The 23,084-nt window shown below is 36.1% G+C and overlaps 4 protein-coding genes across 5 annotated transcripts; 3 read left to right on the forward strand and 1 right to left on the reverse strand.

Annotated features, from left to right (window-relative positions):
• Positions 1-14: 14 nt before the first annotated feature.
• LOC109191290 (glutaredoxin-C11-like) lies at positions 15-753 on the reverse strand. The gene has a single exon (XM_019341886.1). It carries the CDS (start codon positions 579-581, stop codon positions 273-275), a length of 309 nt encoding a protein of 102 aa, XP_019197431.1. The 5' UTR covers positions 582-753; the 3' UTR covers positions 15-272.
• LOC109191245 lies at positions 726-11,049 on the forward strand. The gene is made up of 4 exons (XM_019341829.1): positions 726-792; positions 9,710-10,126; positions 10,208-10,708; positions 10,805-11,049. The coding sequence occupies exons 1-4, from the start codon at positions 726-728 to the stop codon at positions 11,047-11,049; spliced, it is 1,230 nt and encodes a 409-aa protein (XP_019197374.1).
• Positions 11,050-15,604: 4,555 nt separating this feature from the next.
• Positions 15,605-16,233, forward strand: LOC109191342 (monothiol glutaredoxin-S2-like). Its single transcript, XM_019341968.1, has one exon. The coding sequence runs from the start codon at positions 15,713-15,715 to the stop codon at positions 16,019-16,021; it is 309 nt and encodes a 102-aa protein (XP_019197513.1). The 5' UTR covers positions 15,605-15,712; the 3' UTR covers positions 16,022-16,233.
• Positions 16,234-17,745: 1,512 nt separating this feature from the next.
• LOC109191340 (peroxisome biogenesis protein 6) lies at positions 17,746-23,049 on the forward strand. 2 transcript variants are annotated; one of them, XM_019341965.1, is made up of 16 exons: positions 17,746-18,129; positions 18,398-19,018; positions 19,111-19,354; positions 19,449-19,590; positions 19,788-19,960; positions 20,128-20,315; positions 20,855-21,139; positions 21,251-21,322; positions 21,483-21,569; positions 21,653-21,775; positions 21,859-21,969; positions 22,053-22,091; positions 22,172-22,293; positions 22,378-22,522; positions 22,618-22,701; positions 22,786-23,049. In XM_019341965.1, the coding sequence occupies exons 1-16, from the start codon at positions 17,854-17,856 to the stop codon at positions 22,864-22,866; spliced, it is 2,793 nt and encodes a 930-aa protein (XP_019197510.1). In that variant the 5' UTR covers positions 17,746-17,853; the 3' UTR covers positions 22,867-23,049. The 2 variants fall into 2 exon arrangements, with proteins under 2 accessions (XP_019197510.1, XP_019197509.1); XM_019341964.1 differs by having other exon boundaries at positions 17,747-18,129; positions 19,788-19,968; positions 20,133-20,315.
• Positions 23,050-23,084: the final 35 nt, after the last annotated feature.

Consider the following 23,084-nt stretch of genomic DNA (forward strand, 5'->3'; position numbering starts at 1 on the left):
AAAAAAATTAAATAAAGACAAGAATTTGCATGGAAATGATATATAGGGAAATATGACTAGCCATTTTCATAAAATATGCATGGCAACTTTTGTCAACGAAACTCATATGATTGATTTCGAGACTTTTAATGATACACACATACAATTAACAAGACACTTGGTTGTCCTGCCCGGCCAGCCTTTAGCTAGCTACTTGACAAGACAAATGTTACTTTAGGTATGACTATATTGTATTTGATTGGGTTTATGGGTAGATAGGCGGGTTAGGATTGCTAGAACCAGATGGCTTTGGCATTAATGAGCATTTGTTTGAGAGAGCCATCAATCTGAAGAGAAAGCACATCCCTGGCGGAGCCCACAAACTGTCCGCCGATAAACACCGCCGGGACGGCGGGGTTGCACCCCATGCTCCGCAATGCCCACTCCATTTCTCGGCCTCTTCCGTCGTGATCGAGCTCGTGCACCGCCGGGCTCGCCCCCAGCTCGTAGAACAGCGCCTTGATGCTGTGGCACATGCAGCAGGAGCTCTTGGTGAAGATCACCGCAGCCTTCTTTGACGCCAGATCTCTAACCCTATCCATTATCAACGGCCGAGATGGACCGATCGGAGTTCGGAGCTAGCTAGGTAATTAATAAGCTCTGTGTGTGCTTGTACAACGTTGTTAGTTGGTGGGTTCTTGGAGTTTTCTGACGTTGTTATTTATAGGGACGATGGTAGATCAGATATGGATTACGTTGAATTGTTTATCCAAAAGGTTGAGTTGAATGAAGACTTCGATAATGGCATATATGGTATGCCGGTAATAATACAAGGTTGAACAGAAAAAAGATAATTTCTTGTCTGGTGGATAAGTTTTTTTTTTTTTTTTTTTTTTTTTTTTAAATAATGTTGACCCTTTATGCTTGCTACCAAAATTCGTTATTCTAGTTGACGCCTACCGTCGCCCATGTCGATAACAACGAACTCCGATCCTCTCTTCAATGTAACGTCGCCCGTAACCCATAAAAATATCTCAAATGCCCTTAACCCTCGACATAAAACATTCGGGTGAGTTAAATCTCATAACATTGATACTTAATTTGTAGTTGCATGGCACTACCACTACTATAGAACATAGCTATATATTATGACGATTTTTATTATATATACACGGTAGTGTTTGAAGTGCTGTATGAGTGACTCACGTTGTAAATAAATATATTTTACGACGGTTTTTGGAAATTGCCATATATGTTACATATATATGGCAGTTAAAAAACCGCCGTATAATCATAAACATACACGTCATATAAATGAATTTTTTAAAAAATACATATTTTTATACGACGGTTCCAAATGGGAACCACCGTGTAAAGTTATACTCTGTTCCATTTTGTCTGTCCTACTTATTATTCATGGGTCAAATCAACTCTTTCTTCTTTGTTTATTCTCTTTAGTATTTTTTTACTCATTTTTAAATTTGATTTTTTGTGTTTAATAGTATTTTTAGTATAGTTTCTAAATATATACATTTTGTATACTAATACTAAACTTAATATTATGAAAAATTGAATTAAAAATAACTTCAGTCAAGCCTCGTTAACCGAACCAAACACATAAAATGGAACAGAGAGAATATTAAATAAGAAATACATATACTTTATATGACGGTTAAGTATATATGTGTGTGTGCGCGCCCACACGGCAGTACCTAGCTGATCGAAACTGCTGTATATAACAAATTTAAGCAGGACATACATACTTTATATGGCGGTTCCACTTCGAATTGTCATATAAAGTATTTATTAAATGTGTGTGTGTGTGTGTGTGTGTGTGTGTGTGTATATATATATATATATATATATATATATATATATATATATATATATATATATATATATATATATACACACACACACACATAACGGTTCGGAGTTAGAATCACCGTATATAATAATTTTAAAAATTATGTACAGTGTATATACTTTATACGACGGTTCTAAGTGAAAATCGTCGTATACATTTATTAATATGCTTGTCCCGTGATTTTTTTTTAATGCTACTGACTCTATTACAATGTAGTATCTGTTTATAATTACTTTCTTAACATATTAAAGCATAATGAGCCAATAGCACCTCCACTGAAATTCAAATTCACAACCTTCCATATAAAAGTCTAACCTGAATTTGTCCCGTGATTTACTTATTCTATAAGGGTTAAAGATAAAATAGAGAAAAAATCTCCCATATTAAAATTTATTCAACCGTTTTAAAAATATCTGAAATGATATCATCTCGATGGGACTGACACCTTAGATATGTATTACATGCAACTAGAGACAAAAGAGATAGGTCTGAACCTATTCCTATGTGGAAAGAAGTATATAAATTACCACCTAGTCATACCTCAAATGATCCAACATGTGTCAATTAGTACATGTAATGAGGAATAGACGATATGCTCGGGCATTCAACCCGAGTCCACATCGACTTGTGATCTTTCCTTTAAAGAGTTGAAGTTATGCTGCTTGATCATAAGGTCTGTTTCAAATTTTTGCTCTAAATTTATTGTGTAAGAAGAAGTAAAAATTATCACTAAATTATAGTGTGAATTATATTGGATATGCGTCAACAATAAATAAACAAATTAAAATTAATTTATTAGAAATAGATAAGGAAATAATATTCTACCTAAAGTTACGTTGGTCAACTGTTTCGAAAAAATCAGAAAAATAAAACTACTTTCCGACCAGAGGAATCGATCTGTAAATGAAAGATAGTTAGTTCTTCATCAAATTAAAGGCATATATTCTTCTAATTTATTTATTTTTTAATAATCGCCCATGGGTAGCTAATTGTGTTATATAACTTTTAGGGTTTTATAAAAATATTCATAAAAAAGAAAGTAGAGGGGGCTGTGGGGTATTATTCTCCCCAATTTGAATCGAGCCAACAACACAACATTATTGTTACAATACTACTATATATGATGCTTTTCCGTGTCAACTTGTGAATTAACGGAATAAATGGTCGGTGTTCCAGTCGTCAATATTTTACTGTGCATGTGAAACTACGTGCTGCATGGGCGATTAAAGGACAGTCCATTTCTTCATACATATATGTTAATCATTGTCATTAGTGGAGTATATTTTATTAATTAATATATGATGAACAACTCGAATATTTACTCTATATTCGATTATTAGTTATTTTGCATTGGTGAGCACGCATCCTTGAAATATAAAAATCTTACTAATAGGGTGTATGATAATTGAGATAATATTTTTCCATCAAGGGGAGTGATTTGAAGATCGTGTTCATTGGTCTCTTATAATCGTACTCTTCGGTTTGGAGATGCCTAAGAAATTCTCCCTAATGATATCTTTCGACGTGTCTTGGAGGTTCGTTAAAGTCGCTCTAATCTCCGTTGTGACTTATTTCTTGGTAGATCGAGATAATATAGTCATATCTTGAAAATATATCAGCTAAGTTAGTCCGATTGTTAGCTTGGTAATAACCACAAGATTTCAAGTTTAACTCTTAATGAATTCTAATGAGAATATGGTATTCTTGCAAAAATTTTGCGATATTTATAATTTAAAACTAACATTGTTCATTTTTTATTTGTTCTCAGCAACCTCCAATCATTGATATATATATATATATATATATATATATATATATATATATAATTCAGTTCCCGTGCGTGGTTTGTGTGCTTAATATGAGTAGTTGTTGAAATTTAAGGTCCGTCTACCTGAAGCTTAAGGTACGTTGTTTTCCTTCTTAAGGTGCGTGAGTTGTTGAAACTTAAGGTGCGTTATTTTAAAACTTTAGGTGCGTGGTTTGTGTTCTTAAGGTGCGTAATTTGTGTACTGAAGGTGCGTCATTTTCATGCTTAAAGTTAAGTTGCTTGGTTCCTTCCAAAGGCACGTTTTTTTTTAATTTTCATTTATTTGAGCCGTTGATCTAGATTTGATCCACGGCTCATATTAAACTGCGTGTCCGCACCTGAGAAATTGTTATATTATTGGTATGGAGATTTATGAGTGATTAGGTTTGCTACTTTCCGTGGTGCATGCATGGTTTCTTAGGTCGGTCGTTCAAGAATATATACTTGGGTGATTGATGTGGAAAGAATACGAGTTTATTCAATGAAAACTGTTACTTGTATATTTTTGTATAAAGTATTTTACTATTTAATGTAGTTAAACATATAATTGGTTTTATTGAATGTCTATGAAATAAAGATCAAGCATCAAAGATCTTGCTTAGCTTGCTAGAAATGCATGTATCCAAAATAGATATGAAGATTTGGATTTGAATGGAGAACGAGGGTGTGCACATTGCATATGAGAATAATTGTCATAGGAATGATATTATTCTTGATCAATTCATGAGATATAAAGTATATGATAAATATATGTATTTATAAAGATACAAATTAAAGAGTCTCAGCAAAGATAAAAATGATAAATGGTAATATTTCTAATAATATAGGGAGAGGGGAATGAATTTAATTGTCCCTAAAACACAGAGTCCTAATATGTCCCCTCAAGGTTAAGGTTCTCTAGAAAGAACATTGAGCTTGTCGCTTAGATCATTTAACCTTGTTATGGATGATTAGTGACTTGGTGATGATGCCAGCTAGTTGATCTTTTTGTAGAGATGTTGTTTCTTTGTAATTCCTCTTATGCTACTTTGTCACGAACAAAATAAAATAATCTTGACGGATCAAATTTTCGACTACATAATCAACTACTACAAAATACTCACCCAAAACACAGTTACAACCAGTTACAAGAAGAGGAGCCGTGGCTCCCCTTTATTTTCCCATTTTTCTCACCGAGGAGCCTTGAGGCTCCATTTTTTAGCCGTGCCTATTCCGCTGGGCACGGCAATGAAGAGCCTTTGGCTCCTCATAAATGGACCCTTAAAGGCCCTTTAGTAGTTAATTTTTTATTTTATTTTTAATATATAAGTAAGGGCATTTTGGTGAAAATTATAGTTTTTTTAAAACGTCAATCTCAAACGCGGCTAATAGCAATGTTTGAGATTTCAGCCGTTTGGTGAAATCCGTTGCTCCAAACTGCTGATGCTTCAAACATTGACTTTTGTGTTTTGACCATAACCAAAATGTCAAAGTCAACGAATTTGTCAATAACAAGAAATGTTCATTATCTCTTTCCCTCTTTTAAACATAAGAACTTAGTTAATTTACAATTTTGTGCTACATAATTAAGGTCTTAATATATAATATATATTATATTGAAAAATCCAATATTTCTTGCTTAATTAATCTCTCTACAAATACGACTGATTTTAATACCTCTTTCCCTCCTTGGAAAATAAACTGACAAGACTCCTTTATAAATGACTTATTTTGTTTGCAATTGCCTTTAGTTTGACTTTTTATTCCAATAATTATTCTTCTAATTTGGTTTGCTTTTCAATATAGGGTCTAGAAGTGTTAGTTTTATGGCTTGTGCAGTGCCCTTAACCGAAATAGGAAATAAATCTCCAAAATTTGTTAGATTAATTACAAATTAATTGGTTGCAGAAGATGTATATGAGTAATCTCCCAAAAACGTGATAATAAATTACCATTGACCATGGATCATGGTCCAAAAATGGCGTCATTCTTTAAGTAAAGAAATGACGACTGTTATATTATATTTAACAAAAATTTTGTATTTGTGATGTGCTCAAAATGAAACAAAATTATAATGTATCTAAAATTAAATTGGATAATATGTCTCACATATTGAGTATATATTATCAAATAAAATTGTAGTTGAATTGAAATTATACTTTAGTTGGGTTGAGATGAAACTACTATACAGTATGTATAAAGTAAAACTGAATAACATGTCTTACATATTGAGTGTATATTGTCAAATAAAACTGTAATTGAATTCAAATGATATTTTAGTTGTGGTGAAATGAAACGTAACTACGGTATATATAAAATGAAACTGAATAACATGTCTCACATATTGAGTACATATTGTCAAATGAAACTATAGTTATATGACTTATATCAAAATGATACTTTGGTTGTGTTGTAATGAAACTACAGTGTATATAAAATGAAACTGAATAACAATTTTACATATTTGAGTGTATATTGCCCAATGAAACGGTAGTTAAATTAGAATTATATCTTAGTGGTATTGTAATAAGACTGCAGTGTGTATAAAATGAAATTCAATAACAAGTCTCACATATTGAGAATATATGTCAAATGAAATTATAGTTGAAACAAAATGATATTTTAGTTGTGATAAAATGAAACTACAATATATATAAAAGGAAATTAAATACATTATACAAATAGAAGTAATTACACGAAATGAGTGCCATTTTTTTTTTAATTACGTTTCTTTTAAATTAAAAGAAATGGAATTGTTTTCGACTATGACCCATATTAAAATTTGCCATGAATTACCTAGATTACTATATAAAACGCATTTTGAAATTCTGGGTTGACTGCACTGATTTTTAGAAAATTTATACTAAAACTAATAAAGCATTATACATACATTCTAAAAACTCATGTAGGGAAGAAAAACATTTTTTTTTTCATGTGGTTGATCTGCTGTCGGAAGGCATCATATGGGCCGAACAGAAGTATTGGGCCGTGTATATGTTATGGGAACAAGAAGCTTCCTTCAAAAAGGGACATAGAGGCCCTATTGTTATGGGCCGAATGCCCCACAGTATTGGCCCATTTATTTCTCCATCATTTAACTGGAGCAAATTATTACGCGCAAATTATGCAGTGGACTCGTGTCCACAATGAGTCCAAAATGACGTCGTTTTTAGGGAAAACGCGTCATTTCAGTTAAAAAAAATTAATTTTGTCTCATCGTTAACGGCGTTATTCGTTTGTGCCATTATGAATGTACAGTTATGGGATTATGAATGTACAGTTATGGCATTATAAATGTACAGTTATGGAATTATGAATGTAAGCTATAAAATTATGAACACAGAGCTATGACATTATGAACATATAGTGATAAAATTATGAACATAGAGCTCTAAAATTGTGAACATTGAGCTTTGAAAATTATGATTTTACAGTTATTGCATTATAAATGTACAGTTAAGGAATTATGAATGTACAGTTATGCAATTATAAATGTATAGTTATGCAATTATGAATGTACAGTAATGCAATTATGAACACAGAGCTCTGACATTATGAACTTACAATATGAACATATAGTGATAAAATTATGAACATAGAGCTCTAAAATTGTGAACATAGAGCTTCGAAAATTATGAAGTTACAGTTATTGAATTATTAATGTACAGTTACAGAATTATGAATGTACAGTTATGGAAGTATGAATGTACAGTTATAGAATTATGAACATAGAGCTTTGACATTATGAACTTACAATTATGAACATATAGTAATAAAATTATGAACATATACTCCTATAACGAAACGGTCTAAAATTAAAAAAAAAAAAACAATTAAAAAAAAAAAAAGAAGAAGATAATAGGCACTGTTACCCGTGTCCAGCATGCATGCTGGACACGGGTCCATAGCATAACGATTGATTATTACGTGGACCCAGATCTAACTTGTAAAGTGGACCCTGATCCAAAATACACAATTTATATATTGAATGTTCACAATTTTATAAAAGGTAAATTGTGAACATTCAGTATATAAATTATGTATTTTGAATTCGAGTCCACCTTACAAGATGGATCCTTATTCATGGTATAACTATGGTTTAACTAGGTGTCTTTTTTTTTTTTTTTTTTTTTTTTTTTTTTTTTTTTTAAGTTTTCTCTCAAATCCTACCCTCCTAAAACCCTTCTCTCAATAAAACAATTTTTTGGGTTTTTTTTTTTTTTTTTTTTTTTTTCCAAATCCTACTCTCCAAAAACCCTCCTCTCAACAAGTAATTAATAGTTCTTCACCTAAAACTACTTATCTTCTTCACCTAATAAGTAAAACTACTTATCTAAGGTAAATACCCAAAATGATCCCTCAACTATAGCTAAATTCACAATTGGTCATCGACTTTCAAATTTAACCAATTAAGTCCTTAACTTTGCAATTTTAACACGATTTAGTCCTCCATCTATTTGACCGTTTGTTGACCATGATCTCTGAGGATATATATGTAATTTCATCGCCGCACGCCCTCATCCGCTGCCGTGACACAGTCTATCAGCCAGCCACAAGCCACTGCCGACCCGCCCTCATCTACTGCCATGACACACTCCACCACCTAGCCTTCACCTACTACCACGACACAATCTACCACCCAAACACCTTCGCATAATTCATCATTGCCGGCGCTACAACCCAATTTGCAATCTCCATCAGGTCCAACGCCACAAACAACCGTGTCTTGTCGGAGCACGTGGAGGCTTCCAAGATGACGCTGCACCTGTTCGAAAACACGTCGTCTTCTTCGCTCTGGTACGAACTCAACTACATTGAATCCAAAGGGAGGATGAAGAAAGGCGATAGGATTTGGCAGATTGCTTTCGGTAGTGGATTCAAATGTAACAGTGCGGTCTGAAAATGCAACCGAAACCTTAAAAAACCGACAATGGACCATGAAATTACATATATATCTCCAAAAATCACAGTCAACAAATGATCAAAAAGACGGAGGACCAAATCGTGTTAAAATTGCAAAGTTAAGGACTTAATTGGTTAAAGAGTTTTTTGCACTTTTGGTCCCACGACTATAGTGGCATTGGCAGAATTGATCCACGACTTTTGAACCTTGCAATTTTAGTCCACGACTATTGATTTTTTTACAAAAATGGTCCTTCTGGCCACTTTTCCGTCAAAATGTCACCGGAAGAAAAATTTTCCGTTTTTAGCAGGGGTAAATTGACATTTGACTTGTCTCCAAAAAAAAAAATAAATAAATAAATTTGGCATTTGACTTAAAAATAAAACCCCCCCAATTTCCCGAACCCTGCGAACAAGACAACAACAGTCACAAATAGTCGCTTGGATTTCGTGGCTTGATTCTCCAGTGTGAAAAATTCAAGAATGATTCCGCGTAGGTTGAGGAGTGATGGTAAGTTTTCAATGTCCAAACTTTTAGTTTGTAAAATATTTGTGTCTATATTTGTGGGTGTTTGTATGATGTTATTGCTATGAATTTTGTTGATATGTCTATACTAGTTTCCAGTGTATTATATACTTTTTGCCTAGTACGAAAAGTGCAGAATATGCTTTTATATTAAGTGTATTGCAAACCTGTAGTATTATAGATGGGGACCATGTGTTCTGGGGACCAGTAATCAATTTATAATGTTTACTTGTAACATGTGACATGTGTTCTGTGAATGGGGACCACACTCCAGTGTCAACAGACCTTGGAGTTGTAAAACTAGAACAAATGGCTTAAATCAGGCAACAGACCTTGGAGTTGGAAAATTGGAACAAATGGCTTAAATCTAAATATTGTATTTCGAACCAGTAAATGCCTTAAATATGGTTCAAATATTCTTCACAACCATTGTCTGGCACCATTGAGTTACCATATGTTATTTCAGTACCCACAGACATTTCCTTAAAAAATTGTGATAAATATTTAAAATTGCCTAGTGAATTTTATTACAAGTGAACATATTGTTTTTGTTGTTTTGTTGTGCATAATTGCAGCAATTTGATTACTATTATGTCTTCGCTAATTATTCATTTCTTCTAACAATTTGATTATTGTTTTTATAATTTAGGTGATAATGGTAGTGACGGTGATGCAGAAAGTGATGATACTGATAGTGAGTATGAAATAGATGGTAACATATCAAATATTGATGACTTTGAATTTGATCAGAATGTGGATTCTACAGTTGAGTTTGGTGGGGTAGAAGGTATTTCTAGTGAACCAGTTGGTGTGAATAGTTGGGAGAGAAATTTGGACGAACCTAATCTATCTGATGATACATCATTAAAAGACTCAGATAGTGATGTAGAGGGTGGTAAGTGGCCTGTTTTTAGGGCAGCTACTGATATGAAAGAGCCTCATTTAATCCTAGGATTGACTTTTTCTAGCAAAGAAGAGTTTAAGGAAGCTGTGACCAATTATGCCTTTAACAATGGAAAAGATGTAAAAATTGTTAAGAATGACAAAGCCAGACTAGTTGTTAAATGTAGGGATAGTAGTTGTCCTTGAACAGTAACTCTAAGAAAGCAACAGAATTCTTTGAATTGGAGCATCCTTAGATTGACAGATAAACATGATGGATGTTGTTGGACTTCTGAGAATTCAAGAGCAACGTCAACTGTAGTTGCAAAGAGGTGGAGTAAGGAGATTGCACATCATGATGACTGGAAAATGGAAAAATTTAGGCAAAAGGTGTGTAAAGATGAAAAGTTTCATATTAGTACACATCAAACTTATAGAGCAATGAAGAAAGCTAAAATTCAAATTAGGGGTAATCTAGATGATAATTTCAAAAAGATTTGGAGTTACTGCCAAGAAATTATCAGGACTAATCCTATCACAATCTGTGAGGTGAAGCTCAGTGACAATGTTGAACTTTGTGGGGGAAACAAATTCCTTATACTGTACATGTGTTGGGATGGATATAGGCAAGGTTTCAAATTTTGTAGGCCAATCTTGGGAGTGGATGGAACTCATTTGAAGTCTGGAATTGGGGGGTTAATTCTGACTGCAGTTGGACTTGATGCTAATGACTCAATCTTCCCTGTTGCATGTGCCATTGTTGAGGGTGAAACAAAACAGTCTTGAGTGTGGTTTTTAGAATTCTTAAAAAAAGACTTAGAAATCAGTGAGGGGAATGAACATGAATTTACCTTCATGTCAGATAAACAAAAGGGTTTAATAGAAGCATTTGAAGTGGTTTTGCCTAGAGTTGAGCACCGATTTTGTGTTAGGCACCTTCATGGGAATATGAAGGTTGCGGGATTTCAAGGAAAGGCATTGAAGGATGCACTATGGGACTGTGCCAAAGCAACAACTGTGCCCAAATATAAAACTGCACTTGGAAAACTTAGACAATTGGATGAGGATGCATATGTTTGGCTATCTAATAAGAGTCCAACAGAATGAAGTAGGTCACATTTCACAAGTGTTTCTCATTGTGATATGTTGGTGAACAATATTTGTGAAAGTTTTATTGCTGTAATTATTGATGCACGTAAACAACCTATCATTTTATGCCTTGGATTAATCAGAAAGCAGCTAATGACCAAGCTATTTGCCAATAGGGAAAAGGTGAGTAAGTGGACTGGCAGTATTTGCCCTAGGATTGTGGAGAAAGTTAAGATTATTGAGAAAAAAACAGCTGGTTATACAGGATATCAATGTGACACATATTTATTTGAGATTGGAGGTATGTATGAGGCACAACATAGAGTGGATTTGCAAAGAAGAACCTGTTCATGTAGAAAGTGGGACCTCACTGGTATTCCATGTGAGCATGGTGTTCGTGCAATTTGGCTTAAGCATGGGAAAGGCCATGTAACTGACTACATCCACCCCTGTTATTCTAAAGATACATATTTGAAGATTTATGAAGGATGTATTAGACCAATGGCTGGCCTATAAGTGAAAGAAATCCACCCCTACCTCCTGTGTACACTGCCAGAGTAGGGAGGCCACAAATATTAAAGAAAAAGTCAGCAGGTGAGACAGCAAGTCACAAGATAAAAAATGATGGAGAAAGAGTGGCAAGGTCTCAAATAAAATTACATTGCTCCAATTGCAAACAGTCTGGCCACAATAATTTATGGTTTATGGTTTATTGTCTATGGTTTATGGTTTAATGTCTATGTTTTATGGTTTATGGTTTCAGGCAATGGGAGCCCGTGATGTTTTAACACAAGAAGAATATGATTTTGATATTGCTTTAAGTTCATTCAATTTGGATGATCTTATACTGCCAATGCAAGAACAAGCCCAAGCAGAAGACCCCAATCAGATTCAGTTCAACCCCAAGGAGATTCGGATCAAACCCCACCAGTTCAAGCACATGTAGAAACACTTCAAGCCCAAGTTCAAGCCCCACTAATTCAAGCCAAGAACAAAACTAATTTTAGAGTGAAACTTCCAGTTCAGAGAAAGTGTTTTACCAAATCTAGTTCCAAGTAAAATTGACTGATGTAATGGTTTATGGTTTTTTTGGTAATGCCAAAACTGTAATGGTTTTTATGATTCTTTTTGTAATGCCAAAACTGTAATGGTTTATGATTTTAGGCATGTTATTTTGTCAAACTATGATGCCAAAACTGTTGTTATACTGCCAATGCAGTTTTGTTGTCTTAAAATTGTAAACATTGATTATGGTTAATACAGCAGGCTGTTTATGGTTTCTTTGTCTATGGTTGATGGATTTTTGTCTATTGATGAGCATAACACGACAGAGAATTGATTGTGGGTAATCTAAAACAGCAACGGGGACAACATGCAGAAGATAATGTTGCATATCATATATAGTAGAAAGCATGATGGAAGTATTAAATTTCACTTGATCACTAATGAACTACAATTTTTTTCTCATCTTTCTACACGAGCTGTAGTTTCACAAGTAACATAATGATACAACAATGTTCAACATTGACCATAGATCTGCCAAACTAAAATGATCCTACACATTTCTATTCAACAACATGAACATTCATAATGAGTAAAAGAAACAAGAGCATTAGTCATTTGCCAAAAATGCACACTAACCAACCTAATTTAAAACGCTTCCTAGTTACTGCAAACTTCATTATCTACAAACTTCATTCTCTGTTTTTCCATCACCACCATCTGCTGCAACTTTGCATTCTCTGCTTGCTCGTAAGCTTCTTCGAATTTCAGAATTGCTTGAGTTAACTCTGACTCGGACGTGTCTGAATCGATAGGAGGCCTTCTCCGAAATGCCTGTTTATGCTTCTGCTGCATCTGCAATGGCGTCTTGTTCGCAGGTAGGGTTCAAGAAATTTGGGGGGGTTTTATTTTGTTTGTTGTTTTGGTGAATAAGAGGAGTAGTACTATTTTTAAGTCAAACGCCAATTTATTTATTTATTTATTTTTTGGAGACAAGTCAAATGTCAATTTTACCCCTGCTAAAAACAGAAAATTTTTCTTCCGGTGACATTTTGACGGAAAAGTGGCCGGAAGGGCCATTTTTGCAAAAAAATCAATAGTCGTGGACTAAAATTGTAAGGTTCAAAAATCGTGGATCAACTCTGCCAGTGCCACTATAGTCGTGGGACCAAAAGTGTAAAAAACTCATTGGTTAAAATTGAAAGTCGATGACCAATTTGTGAATTTAGCTATAGTCAAGGGACCATTTTGGGTATTTACTCACTTATCTATTTCTAGTGGTAGTTTCTAACTATCCCGCATGTTGTGTGATATAGCTAGGGGAAACACGAAAAATTTATCATTCTCTAGGAATTAGGAGATATGACACACAATATGTGACAACAAGTAACTAAACACTAATATTAAGAAATGCATAAGAAGCTAAACAATTCATAACAAGGTTAAGACTAGGTAACTAAACAAGATATCACAAACATATATTAAGAAGAGATATAAATATGAAATAAATAAATAGGACTTAAACTTCAGAGCATTTATGTTCTAGATGCAAAACACAACTTAAAGATTGAGAAAAATCACACAATTAAAGATCATTCAATTCATCTCAATCATCAATATTATACCTAAACACACATTTGAATCAAATAAGAAATGATTGGATAAAATTATAACAAATGACAAGCAAAATAATCTTAAACGCATAACAATTAGACACTTGTCATTGTGACTTCTCTATGTCTATCAAGAATACTAACAAGAATTAAATCCGTGACCTTCTAGTACGAGAGTCATACTTTATCCGACTCTTTTCGGGGCATGATTCCTTTTTTAATAATAGAACAAAGTGAATCCTAGAAGGATAAGTAGCCCTTCATGTTAATTGGAGCCAGTCACTTTTTCTGTCGAGCAGCAACTACACACGTGTCAACATCCACATCCCGAAACATCACAATATTCCATGATTCCTTATTAGCATAATCACAATAATTTTTTACTTTATCAACAAACACCAAAAAAGGATATGATCCACCAATGCCCCAAAGGTGGTTGCTACTAGAAGACACCAACTTTTTGTTCTGTTCTCAAAACATCACATCCGTTTCTATTCATCTTTCATTTCTTGATTTCAAAGCTTATTTTCAGGAGGAATGCTGAGGTTTGTTTACTTCTCACAGATTGAAACATGGGAGTGTTAATAAGGTTGTCTGCATGGCTGGAAGGCTGTTCTTATAATCTTAGATTGGGCTAGATCACTCAATTGGGCTATAATGTACATGGGTCAAACTACATTAAAAGATTAAATCCAACCAATTAGCTAGTCTAACGGTCAAACCCATGACCTTATAAACACTCATATATTCTTTCTTATTTTTTCAATGTGGGACTCTTAACGGCTGTAAATGGAAATGAGACCATTTTGGTCTGGCTTAGTGGCTATGGAAACAAGCCATCTACTAGTCTCTTACAAAAGCAAACAATAATGAAAGATTCAACCTCACCCGAGAGTCCCTACATGTCCTTGTCCTAGAGTCGAAAAAGTAAACCGCATAATGTTGAGTCCCAACTAAACCTTGCACCATTTGCCTACAAGAAAAGCAAAGTTACGAACAATTCTTTAGATTGATCAATCAGATGAGCTGTGTCTCGGAGACAAAGTAAACAGTAATGGATTAGAGGGTTTTGTTAGCTTTGTTTAGAGGCAGAATTATTGTTCTATACTACCATATGTTCTCTGCAATATAATGCAATGTTTCGAGTCTTTTAAAAAGGCAGAATAAAAACAAATCCGTAAATGAAAACCAGATGATCAACCTCAAAACAGAAAACCAACACGTTGATAAGGATCTGTTATAGTGTTTATGCACATCATATCATGCATTAATGAATCCTATATATGTCTGTCAATTCTAATCTTGTAGTGGAAAAATATCTCTGCATATAATTTTTTACAAATAAATGCAACGTGTTGAGGAGAGGATAACGGGGTATCTTCTCTCCTGTATGTACAGATAAAGATGATGTTATTTTCTTTCTTCAATTTCACTTCAAGGGTAAATCACCTTTCCTAAGCATTATGTTTTCCAATCAAAACTTTGGGTTTGGTTTTTCTGGAAATATTTTGCATGAGAATCTTGAAATAGGGGGCAAATTGACAGGATAACACTAACTCTCCACCTCACCAGATGCTCCAGGTCTCTCGAAAATATTCTAAATTTCCATAATAATCTAAAAACGAGCTAATTGAACTCTTGGGTGGCACCTAAGGGCAGATAATGATAATCAATTGTGTAATGCACAGCAATATCAAGAGACTAACCTCTTATTTGAGTTTGCAGTAGTTGCAGCACAGGCTCTTGCGTGACTGTGAGGACTGTCTTGTCAAGAATGTCTCTCCTTATCGTTTACTTTCTTGGCAACTTGTACCTGAGATGGATATTGTTTGGGAATCTATGAAATATCGTGATCTGAACAATTCTTGTTCTCTCCCGATTTCTTTATTTTTTTTTTTTTTTCCTTTTCACGTGTCTTGAAGAACAGGTCACCGCCTCTGAGCTTGTGTGTGTGTATATAAGCTTCATGGAGATCAAGACAACCTCCTCACTTCACAAACATTCATATCTCCTACATTTTTCTCTCGTTTTCTCTCGTGCTCAAAGTTCTTTTGTTTTTCGGGGCAATGAATTCAGTGGACAGCTTGGCGGCAGGCAGGCCAGTGGTGATCTTCAGCAAGGGGTCTTGCTGCATGTGCCACACTATCAAGACCCTCATTAGCAGTTTTGGGGCAAACCCGATGGTTTATGAGCTCGACGAGCTTCCCAATGGGCAACAGCTAGAACGAGCACTGACAGCATTGGGGCAAAGGCCAAGCGTACCGGCTGTATATATAGGGGAAGAATTGGTCGGGGGAGCAAACGAGGTCATGAGCCTCCACCTCAAGGGAAAGTTAGTCCCATTGCTCAAGAAGGCAAAAGCCATATGGGTATAGGTATAGCCTCCCTCCTATATGGTATCGGGTGAACATAACGAAGCTCTGAATGACTGTCGGTGGTAATCTGGCTTTAGCAGTTCCAACGAGAACATGTCATTGAGAATATTTTATGTAACATAATCAATGACTGCTCGAGTTCTCTACGTTTGAATTATGTATTACGTCTGTTAATAATGTGAGAGCTCATATTTAAATGACATTTGAACAGAGATCTTAAGGGGTTGTGTTTCTGAGTTTTGGCATGCCTCCAATTCGCCATGGCTCTCTTAACAGTGTCATTTGCCTTCTGTATATCCTTGTGCTCTATGATTCATTGATTCCCAATGGTCCAGGTTGTAGCACCTTGACAACAGTTTCCACATCCTGCTCCAGTTGCCTATAAGGGCAATAAATGAACAGAGAATAGCTTGGAAAAACAATATACCCCAAAAGAACCATTTTCAGCAAATTGAGTTCATACTTTATCCTGCAGTCCATAAGTGCAGAGCAAATCTATTTAGTCCGGATGGCAGCTTAGTTGGTTCCTGTATAGTAGATTATAGGTAAAGACACAGGATCAGGTCATGACAGTTACGGTGTGAGCTCCTTGTAAGCACCAAATAACTATACCCATCCACTATCCTACTGTCAAGCCGGGGGGTGTGGGGTCCTGGGTGAGGGAATTTCATCTTTTTTTTGACAAGAGCAAATATACTTATGAACAGCAAAGAATTGATCTTAATGAATCCAACAAGACTAGGGGTGTGTATGGTTCGCATAAGGGAATCGGAATGGGAATCAACAATGTTGAAAAAATCGCTAGGCGCCCTCTAGGCGCCTGGGGACCGGGTGCCTAGGCCGCCTAGGAGGCTGGGCGCCTAGGCGCGATTTTTGCAACAGTGGGAATCAAATACTTGGTAATAGTAATATGCTTTTGTTATAGTATTTTGCATGTTTGGTAGTAAAATGGAATTGGAATGATTACCAATATTGATGTTTGGTTATGTATGACTCTATAATGGGAATAAAAGTTTTAAAAATACAAAAATACAAAAATAAAAAATTAAGGGAATTGATCCAATAAAATGGAATGATACCCGTTTTTAATTAGGGAATGAGATTTTTAATTGAAGGAGTAATCAAATCTAATATTTGTGTTTTAAAAAGTTGTCAACCTAACACTAATTATAATTTTGATTCTCATTCCAGATGTGTAAATTCATGAACCAATCACAGCCTAGGTTATCCTTCCTTTCTTTGTCTGTGCTTGCATTATCACATCAGAGACAGTAAAATTTTGGCAGCACAAACTATCACCAAGATGACTCATTTACACGGATTAAATCAACCCAGAAGCAAAAATAAAATAAAATTTAAAAGCATGCGAATTAAGAAAGCCTTCATCCAAGAACTAATACCATTCCAATTTTTTGTTCAAATTCTCCTCACAGAAGTACCCAAAAAAATCCACTTTTACAGACGATAATACATTTACGCTTATGAAGTTGGGGAACAAGAAGAGAGGAGAAGTGTACGCACCTAAAGAGACCGGGAAAAGGCAAAGCATTTCTCACTTCGAGTATGATGGGCGCATTTTGCTCTGTAATTCTGTAAATTATGAAGAAATTCCGACAATTTTATCTAATCATGGTAAAAGTTTTAAGTTAATTCCACTCGTGTCCCACGACTTTACTGTTTTTCTATTTTAACCTTTAAAATATTTCAATTTGCTGAACAGTCCCTTTAAGACGTTTCTTGATTTTGCTGAATTCAGAGTTCCGGCCAACCAACCAACCGCCGCCGTGTTCAACTGCCGATTGAAGCAAAGCTGATAGATTTCGACGGTGAGGATGGCGAGGAAAAGAAAGCCTTTGATACTTTCCTCCACCAAAGCTCACCTCACCTCCATTCTCAACGATGAACATAAGCTCACAGAGCCAATTAAGCCCCTTTCCTCTTCGTCCCTGACAAATTCTAGTATACAGTTAAGAGCAGGAATTCTCCAATTGCCCAAGGACCTAAATGGAATTTCACCCGCGAAGGCAGGGTCTTCTCTTGACTGTTCCACCATGGTCGGCCTTTCCACTTCTTCTCTCAAAAGACTCTCCATAACTTCCGGGTCACTGGTAAAAACTTGATCTTCTTTTTTTTTTTTTTTTTTTTTTTTTGTTTCTCTTGGCAAAGCATAAGTATATGGTGAGAACTTAGAATTATGATTATGGTTCCAAGTCCAAGTTGATTGTGGTATTTATCAAAGTTAGTTAATCATGGTATAATTAGATAGGCTTTTCAGTTTTCACTAACATGGAGCTTAAGAAATTCAAGATTTTTGCTTTCTGCAAGTTTCAGGCATTCTGTGTGATTGACCTTTTCACTCTCCCTCTCTGAACTTAGGTACTGATAAAGAATGTTGACATGAGTGGGCTAAGAATTGGGCAAGTAATAGTTCTGGATCCTCCCCATACTGATAAGACATTGCCCAGTAGCACACCACTTCTCTCAGAATCTCCCCAGGCAATGCTTGTTTTGCCATCACATTGTTATGGTGATGTTCATTCCCCCAAGACAGATCAGGAAACTGCCTATTTATCTCCAATTTTGGCATTTAACCTTAATTTGCATATATCGTGTTTGAAATCGGTTATTCACCAAAATAACGAGACTTTGTCTCCTTTGTTTGACATCAAGGTGGAAAGTGGAAATGAAAGTGCTGTCATTAGTCTAGGAATTGAACCATTAGATCAGTTGCCAAAGTATGCAAAACATCTTAGGGCTTCTTTTGTTAAGATGCCTGAATGTGGTATGCTCAAGTCTGTTAGAAAAACTTCACTTGTTGAGGCAGAAGATCGTCAAGAGTTGATTGATTTGGCATTGAATCAATACTTCTCAGTAGATAGGTTTCTTGCAAGAGGTGATCTTTTCAGTGTAAGCATTAATTGGAATTGCAAATCAGCTTTGTGTGTTCCCTGCACCCAGAAACTTCAGACTGGTGGTTCTGAAATCATATACTTCAAGGTTAAAATTTTGTATCTTAGTGTAATGAGTGGATTGTTTAAGGAAGTTCTTGATCCCTATATTTTATCATCATCTACCTACATTCTTACCAGGTTGTGGCTATGGAACCATCAGAAGAACCTTTTTTGAGAGCCAACCGTGCTCAGACTGCACTAGTACTTGGAGGAAACGCTCCCTCTGCTATCCCCCCGGATTTTTTAATTCCTGGACCTCAACGTTTCTTGCCTTTACAAGCGAACACTGTGAAGACTTTGGCCTCCGTTCTTATGCCAGCATTATGCCCGTCACCACTTTCATCAAAATTCAGGGTTTCTGTTCTCTTGTCTGGTTCGCCTGGTATATTTCATACTTCATCGTCTGCTGATAAATGGAATGCCTTTCTATTTATATTATATGTTTCCTCCTGACCAACATTTCAAGAGTTCTGCAGGCATCGGGAAGACCACCTTAACTAAATTTGTAGCTCGTCGGTTAGGCCTGCATGTGGTGGAATATAGTTGTCACAATCTATTCTCGTCTTCTGAAAGAAAGACGTCTGCTGTTCTGGCTCAAGCTTTCAGCACAGCTCGCAGGTAATTTCACACTTCCGGTGTAATAAAAATTTATAGGACTGATCAACTAATGTGAATACTTGATATTGAAGATCCTTATAATTATCATATCCATATGCATTTTAAAATCATCACTCCCATAGTCCCATTGATATTTAATTTCACATTCCCAGTTTGATTCTAGTTTTTTCATTCCCGACCTACAATTTTGGATACAGATACTCTCCAACAATACTTCTACTACGACATTTTGATGTCCTTCGTAATTTGGTGTCTCATGAGGGTTCAGCACATGAGCAACTTGGTGTCAATTTCGAAGTTGCATCTGTCATAAAGGAATTCACCGAGCCAATTGGTGATGAAGACCTTCACTTTGAAGAAAACTCAAAAGGTGATGATGTAAGTGCAATTCACTGTTATATTGTATCTTACACCGAATTGCTGCAAATATGATTAGTTTTTTTGTACAATAAAACCATAATGTGCTGATATTATGGTGGCTTGGAAACATAGACTAATGTGAATTAAAATTCTCTGTCTCTCTTTCGGTGTGGCAAGGAAAGGTTGCTCGTAGAACAAGTGGGCATCCGGTGCTGTTTATTGCTGCTGCTGATAGTTCTGAAGGACTTCCACCAGCTATTAGGCGATGCTTCAGTCATGAAATCAGTATGGCACCGTTGACTGAGGAACAAAGGAAAGAAATGATGTCCCAGTCTCTTCAATGCATCACTACAATGCTCCCAAATGCACGTGACATTAAATTCCTCCTCGGTGTTTTTCTAAATTGCAATGTTCTCTAAACTATGATACCTTTCTTGGTAACCAGCTTGGTTGGCGTGAGTGGTCGTGCACTCCCATCCCTTAAGAGAGGTCGAGAGTTTGAACCCCCTCTTGTATGGAAAAACCAATCTGGCCAGCACTTCGCCCCTTAATTCGGCCGGCCCGGTGCGAATGAGGATTAGTCTGAGTATGGTACGGGCTTAAAGGTGCCTCTATAGCAGTGTTGCAAAAATCGGGCCTAGGCGCCGATTAATCGCTCTAGGCGCTAGGCGGTCGGCCACCTAGGCGCCGATTAATTGCTCTAGGCGCTCTATGCGCCCTAGGTGGTCCCTAGGCGCCTAGTGATTTTTTCAACCTTGCTCTATAGTTAGGGCCTGCTCAGGACACCTCATGGCCAGACCAAAAAAATGATACCTTTCCCGGTTGGCAATTGAATGTTGAGCCTTGATGTTTACTTTTTCTCATGGTAATTGACTTTGATGGATCGGGTTATTGTTTATTGCAGGCTTCTACGGAGGACTTCATAAAAGATATAGTTGGGCAGACATCTGGTTTCATGCCAAGGGATCTGCGTGCTTTAATTGCTGATGCTGGTGCGAGTTTGATTTCGAGCCAAAATATTAAACATGTCAAAAGTGAGCCAGAAAATCTTAATAAAACTTCTCTGGATACCAAGCCGGTTGAGAATGATGGGTTGGTTAGTTCATCTCAAGTCTTAAGTAAAGAAGATTTAATGAAATCAATGGAGCGGTCAAAGAAAAGAAATGCATCAGCTTTGGGCACTCCGAAGGTACAGTACAAAGTGTGAAAACAGATTCTCTTTTTAACGGTCTTTGATCTGACGTTCTGACATTTCACTGTTGGCAACGATATCTTGCATACGAATCTTCTGGTAGAGCAGGTTCCTGATGTGAAATGGGAAGATGTTGGCGGGCTTGAGGATGTGAAAAAATCGATTCTTGACACCGTGCAGGTAATGTTTTTCTGTACCATGAAAAAATCAAATATACGTCCTTTTCAAGTAGGCACGTGATTTTGAATTTATCTGTAACGATGAACACATCTTGGCAGTTATTTATACTCGGTTAGTGGATGATATGTCGCAAATTGTTTTTCTTGATTGGTTTTTGCAGCTTCCTCTACTACATAAAGATTTATTTTCATCTGGATTGCGCAAGCGATCTGGGGTTCTTCTTTATGGTCCTCCTGGTACCGGGAAAGTGAGTTCATTGTCTCTCACGCTATTTCATGTCGTGTTGCCTTGATCATGGAGTGCTTATTCTTGTTCTGTTGTCAATGTCAGACTTTACTCGCAAAAGCTGTCGCTACTGAATGCTCGCTGAATTTTCTGAGCGTAAAAGGGCCTGAGTTAATTAACATGTACATTGGAGAATCAGAGAAGAATGTTCGTGACATATTCCAGAAGGTAAGAGATTGGTTTTTCTTCCTTTTCTTGGAGCAAGATTCTAGTTCAACTTCTCAATCGCGTTTTCGTCATATTCCATATAGGCCAGATCAGCTCGCCCATGTGTCATCTTCTTCGATGAGCTCGACTCTCTTGCACCTGCTAGGGGTGCTTCTGGAGATTCTGGAGGAGTAATGGATCGTGTGGTTTCTCAGGTACAAATTCGCTCTAATTATATTTTTGGTAAACCGTATTCTTTCTTTCATGATTTTTGATATATTAAAGTTGCACTATTCAGATGCTTGCTGAGATTGATGGACTGAACGATTCTACCCAGGTTTGTTACGCTACTTGATTCAATCACCTATTTCACCTTTCTCGTCCCTTGGCTCTAATTCTTTGTCGTCTCGTTTAAAGGACTTGTTCATTATTGGGGCCAGCAACAGGCCAGATCTTATCGACCCCGCTCTTTTGAGGCCAGGTCGGTTCGATAAGCTCCTATATGTTGGTGTCAATTCCGAAGCTTCTTACAGAGAGAGGTGAGTTTTGTTTCTTTCATTTTGAAGAGGTGCCAGAAAAGACGCCAATTCCATTATAGTCGATTTACAAATAATTTTTTGCAGGGTTCTTAAAGCACTGACTAGGAAATTCAAATTGCACGAAGATGTTTCTCTACTCTCAATAGCAAAGAAATGCCCTCCGAACTTTACAGGCGCTGATATGTATGCCCTGTGTGCTGATGCCTGGTTTCACGCTGCAAAGCGCAAGGTTGATATGAATATATGATATGCTTAAACACCGATTGCAATGTAAGGCGGTGGCACATACAGTACTTGACAATGTTTTTCGTATGAATGTTGCAGGCGTTAGCTATTGGCTTGGATTCTGGTGATGGGTCGGGCGACACAAAAGATGCGATTGTAGTTGAGTATGACGATTTTATGAAGGTATGAGGAATGAGTTAGTTGGATAAACGAGCAGAGTGAGATTGTTGGGTTTCTGATACAAGTTTGTTTGGTTGGGTTTTGAAGGTTTTATCGGACCTGTCTCCTTCATTGTCAATGGCGGAACTTATGAAATACGAGGCATTGCGAGATCAGTTTGAAGTTTGAAGGAGCATCACCATCCAGGTGATTATGCATGCAACAGATCGAGGCACTTCAACGACATATACATACATAATACCATGAATATTTTTTTTGAACAACATTAACAACATATACATAGTACAACATTCACAACTTTAGCCAAGTTAGTCAACTTATTAAGATTATAAGTTTAAGTTCAATTTCCAATAAGAATGGTTCATTAACTTTCTTAATTTGAAAAT

This window comes from Ipomoea nil, unplaced genomic scaffold (assembly GCF_001879475.1).
Source record: "Ipomoea nil cultivar Tokyo-kokei standard unplaced genomic scaffold, Asagao_1.1 scaffold1619, whole genome shotgun sequence".
Taxonomy (NCBI): domain Eukaryota; kingdom Viridiplantae; phylum Streptophyta; class Magnoliopsida; order Solanales; family Convolvulaceae; genus Ipomoea; species Ipomoea nil.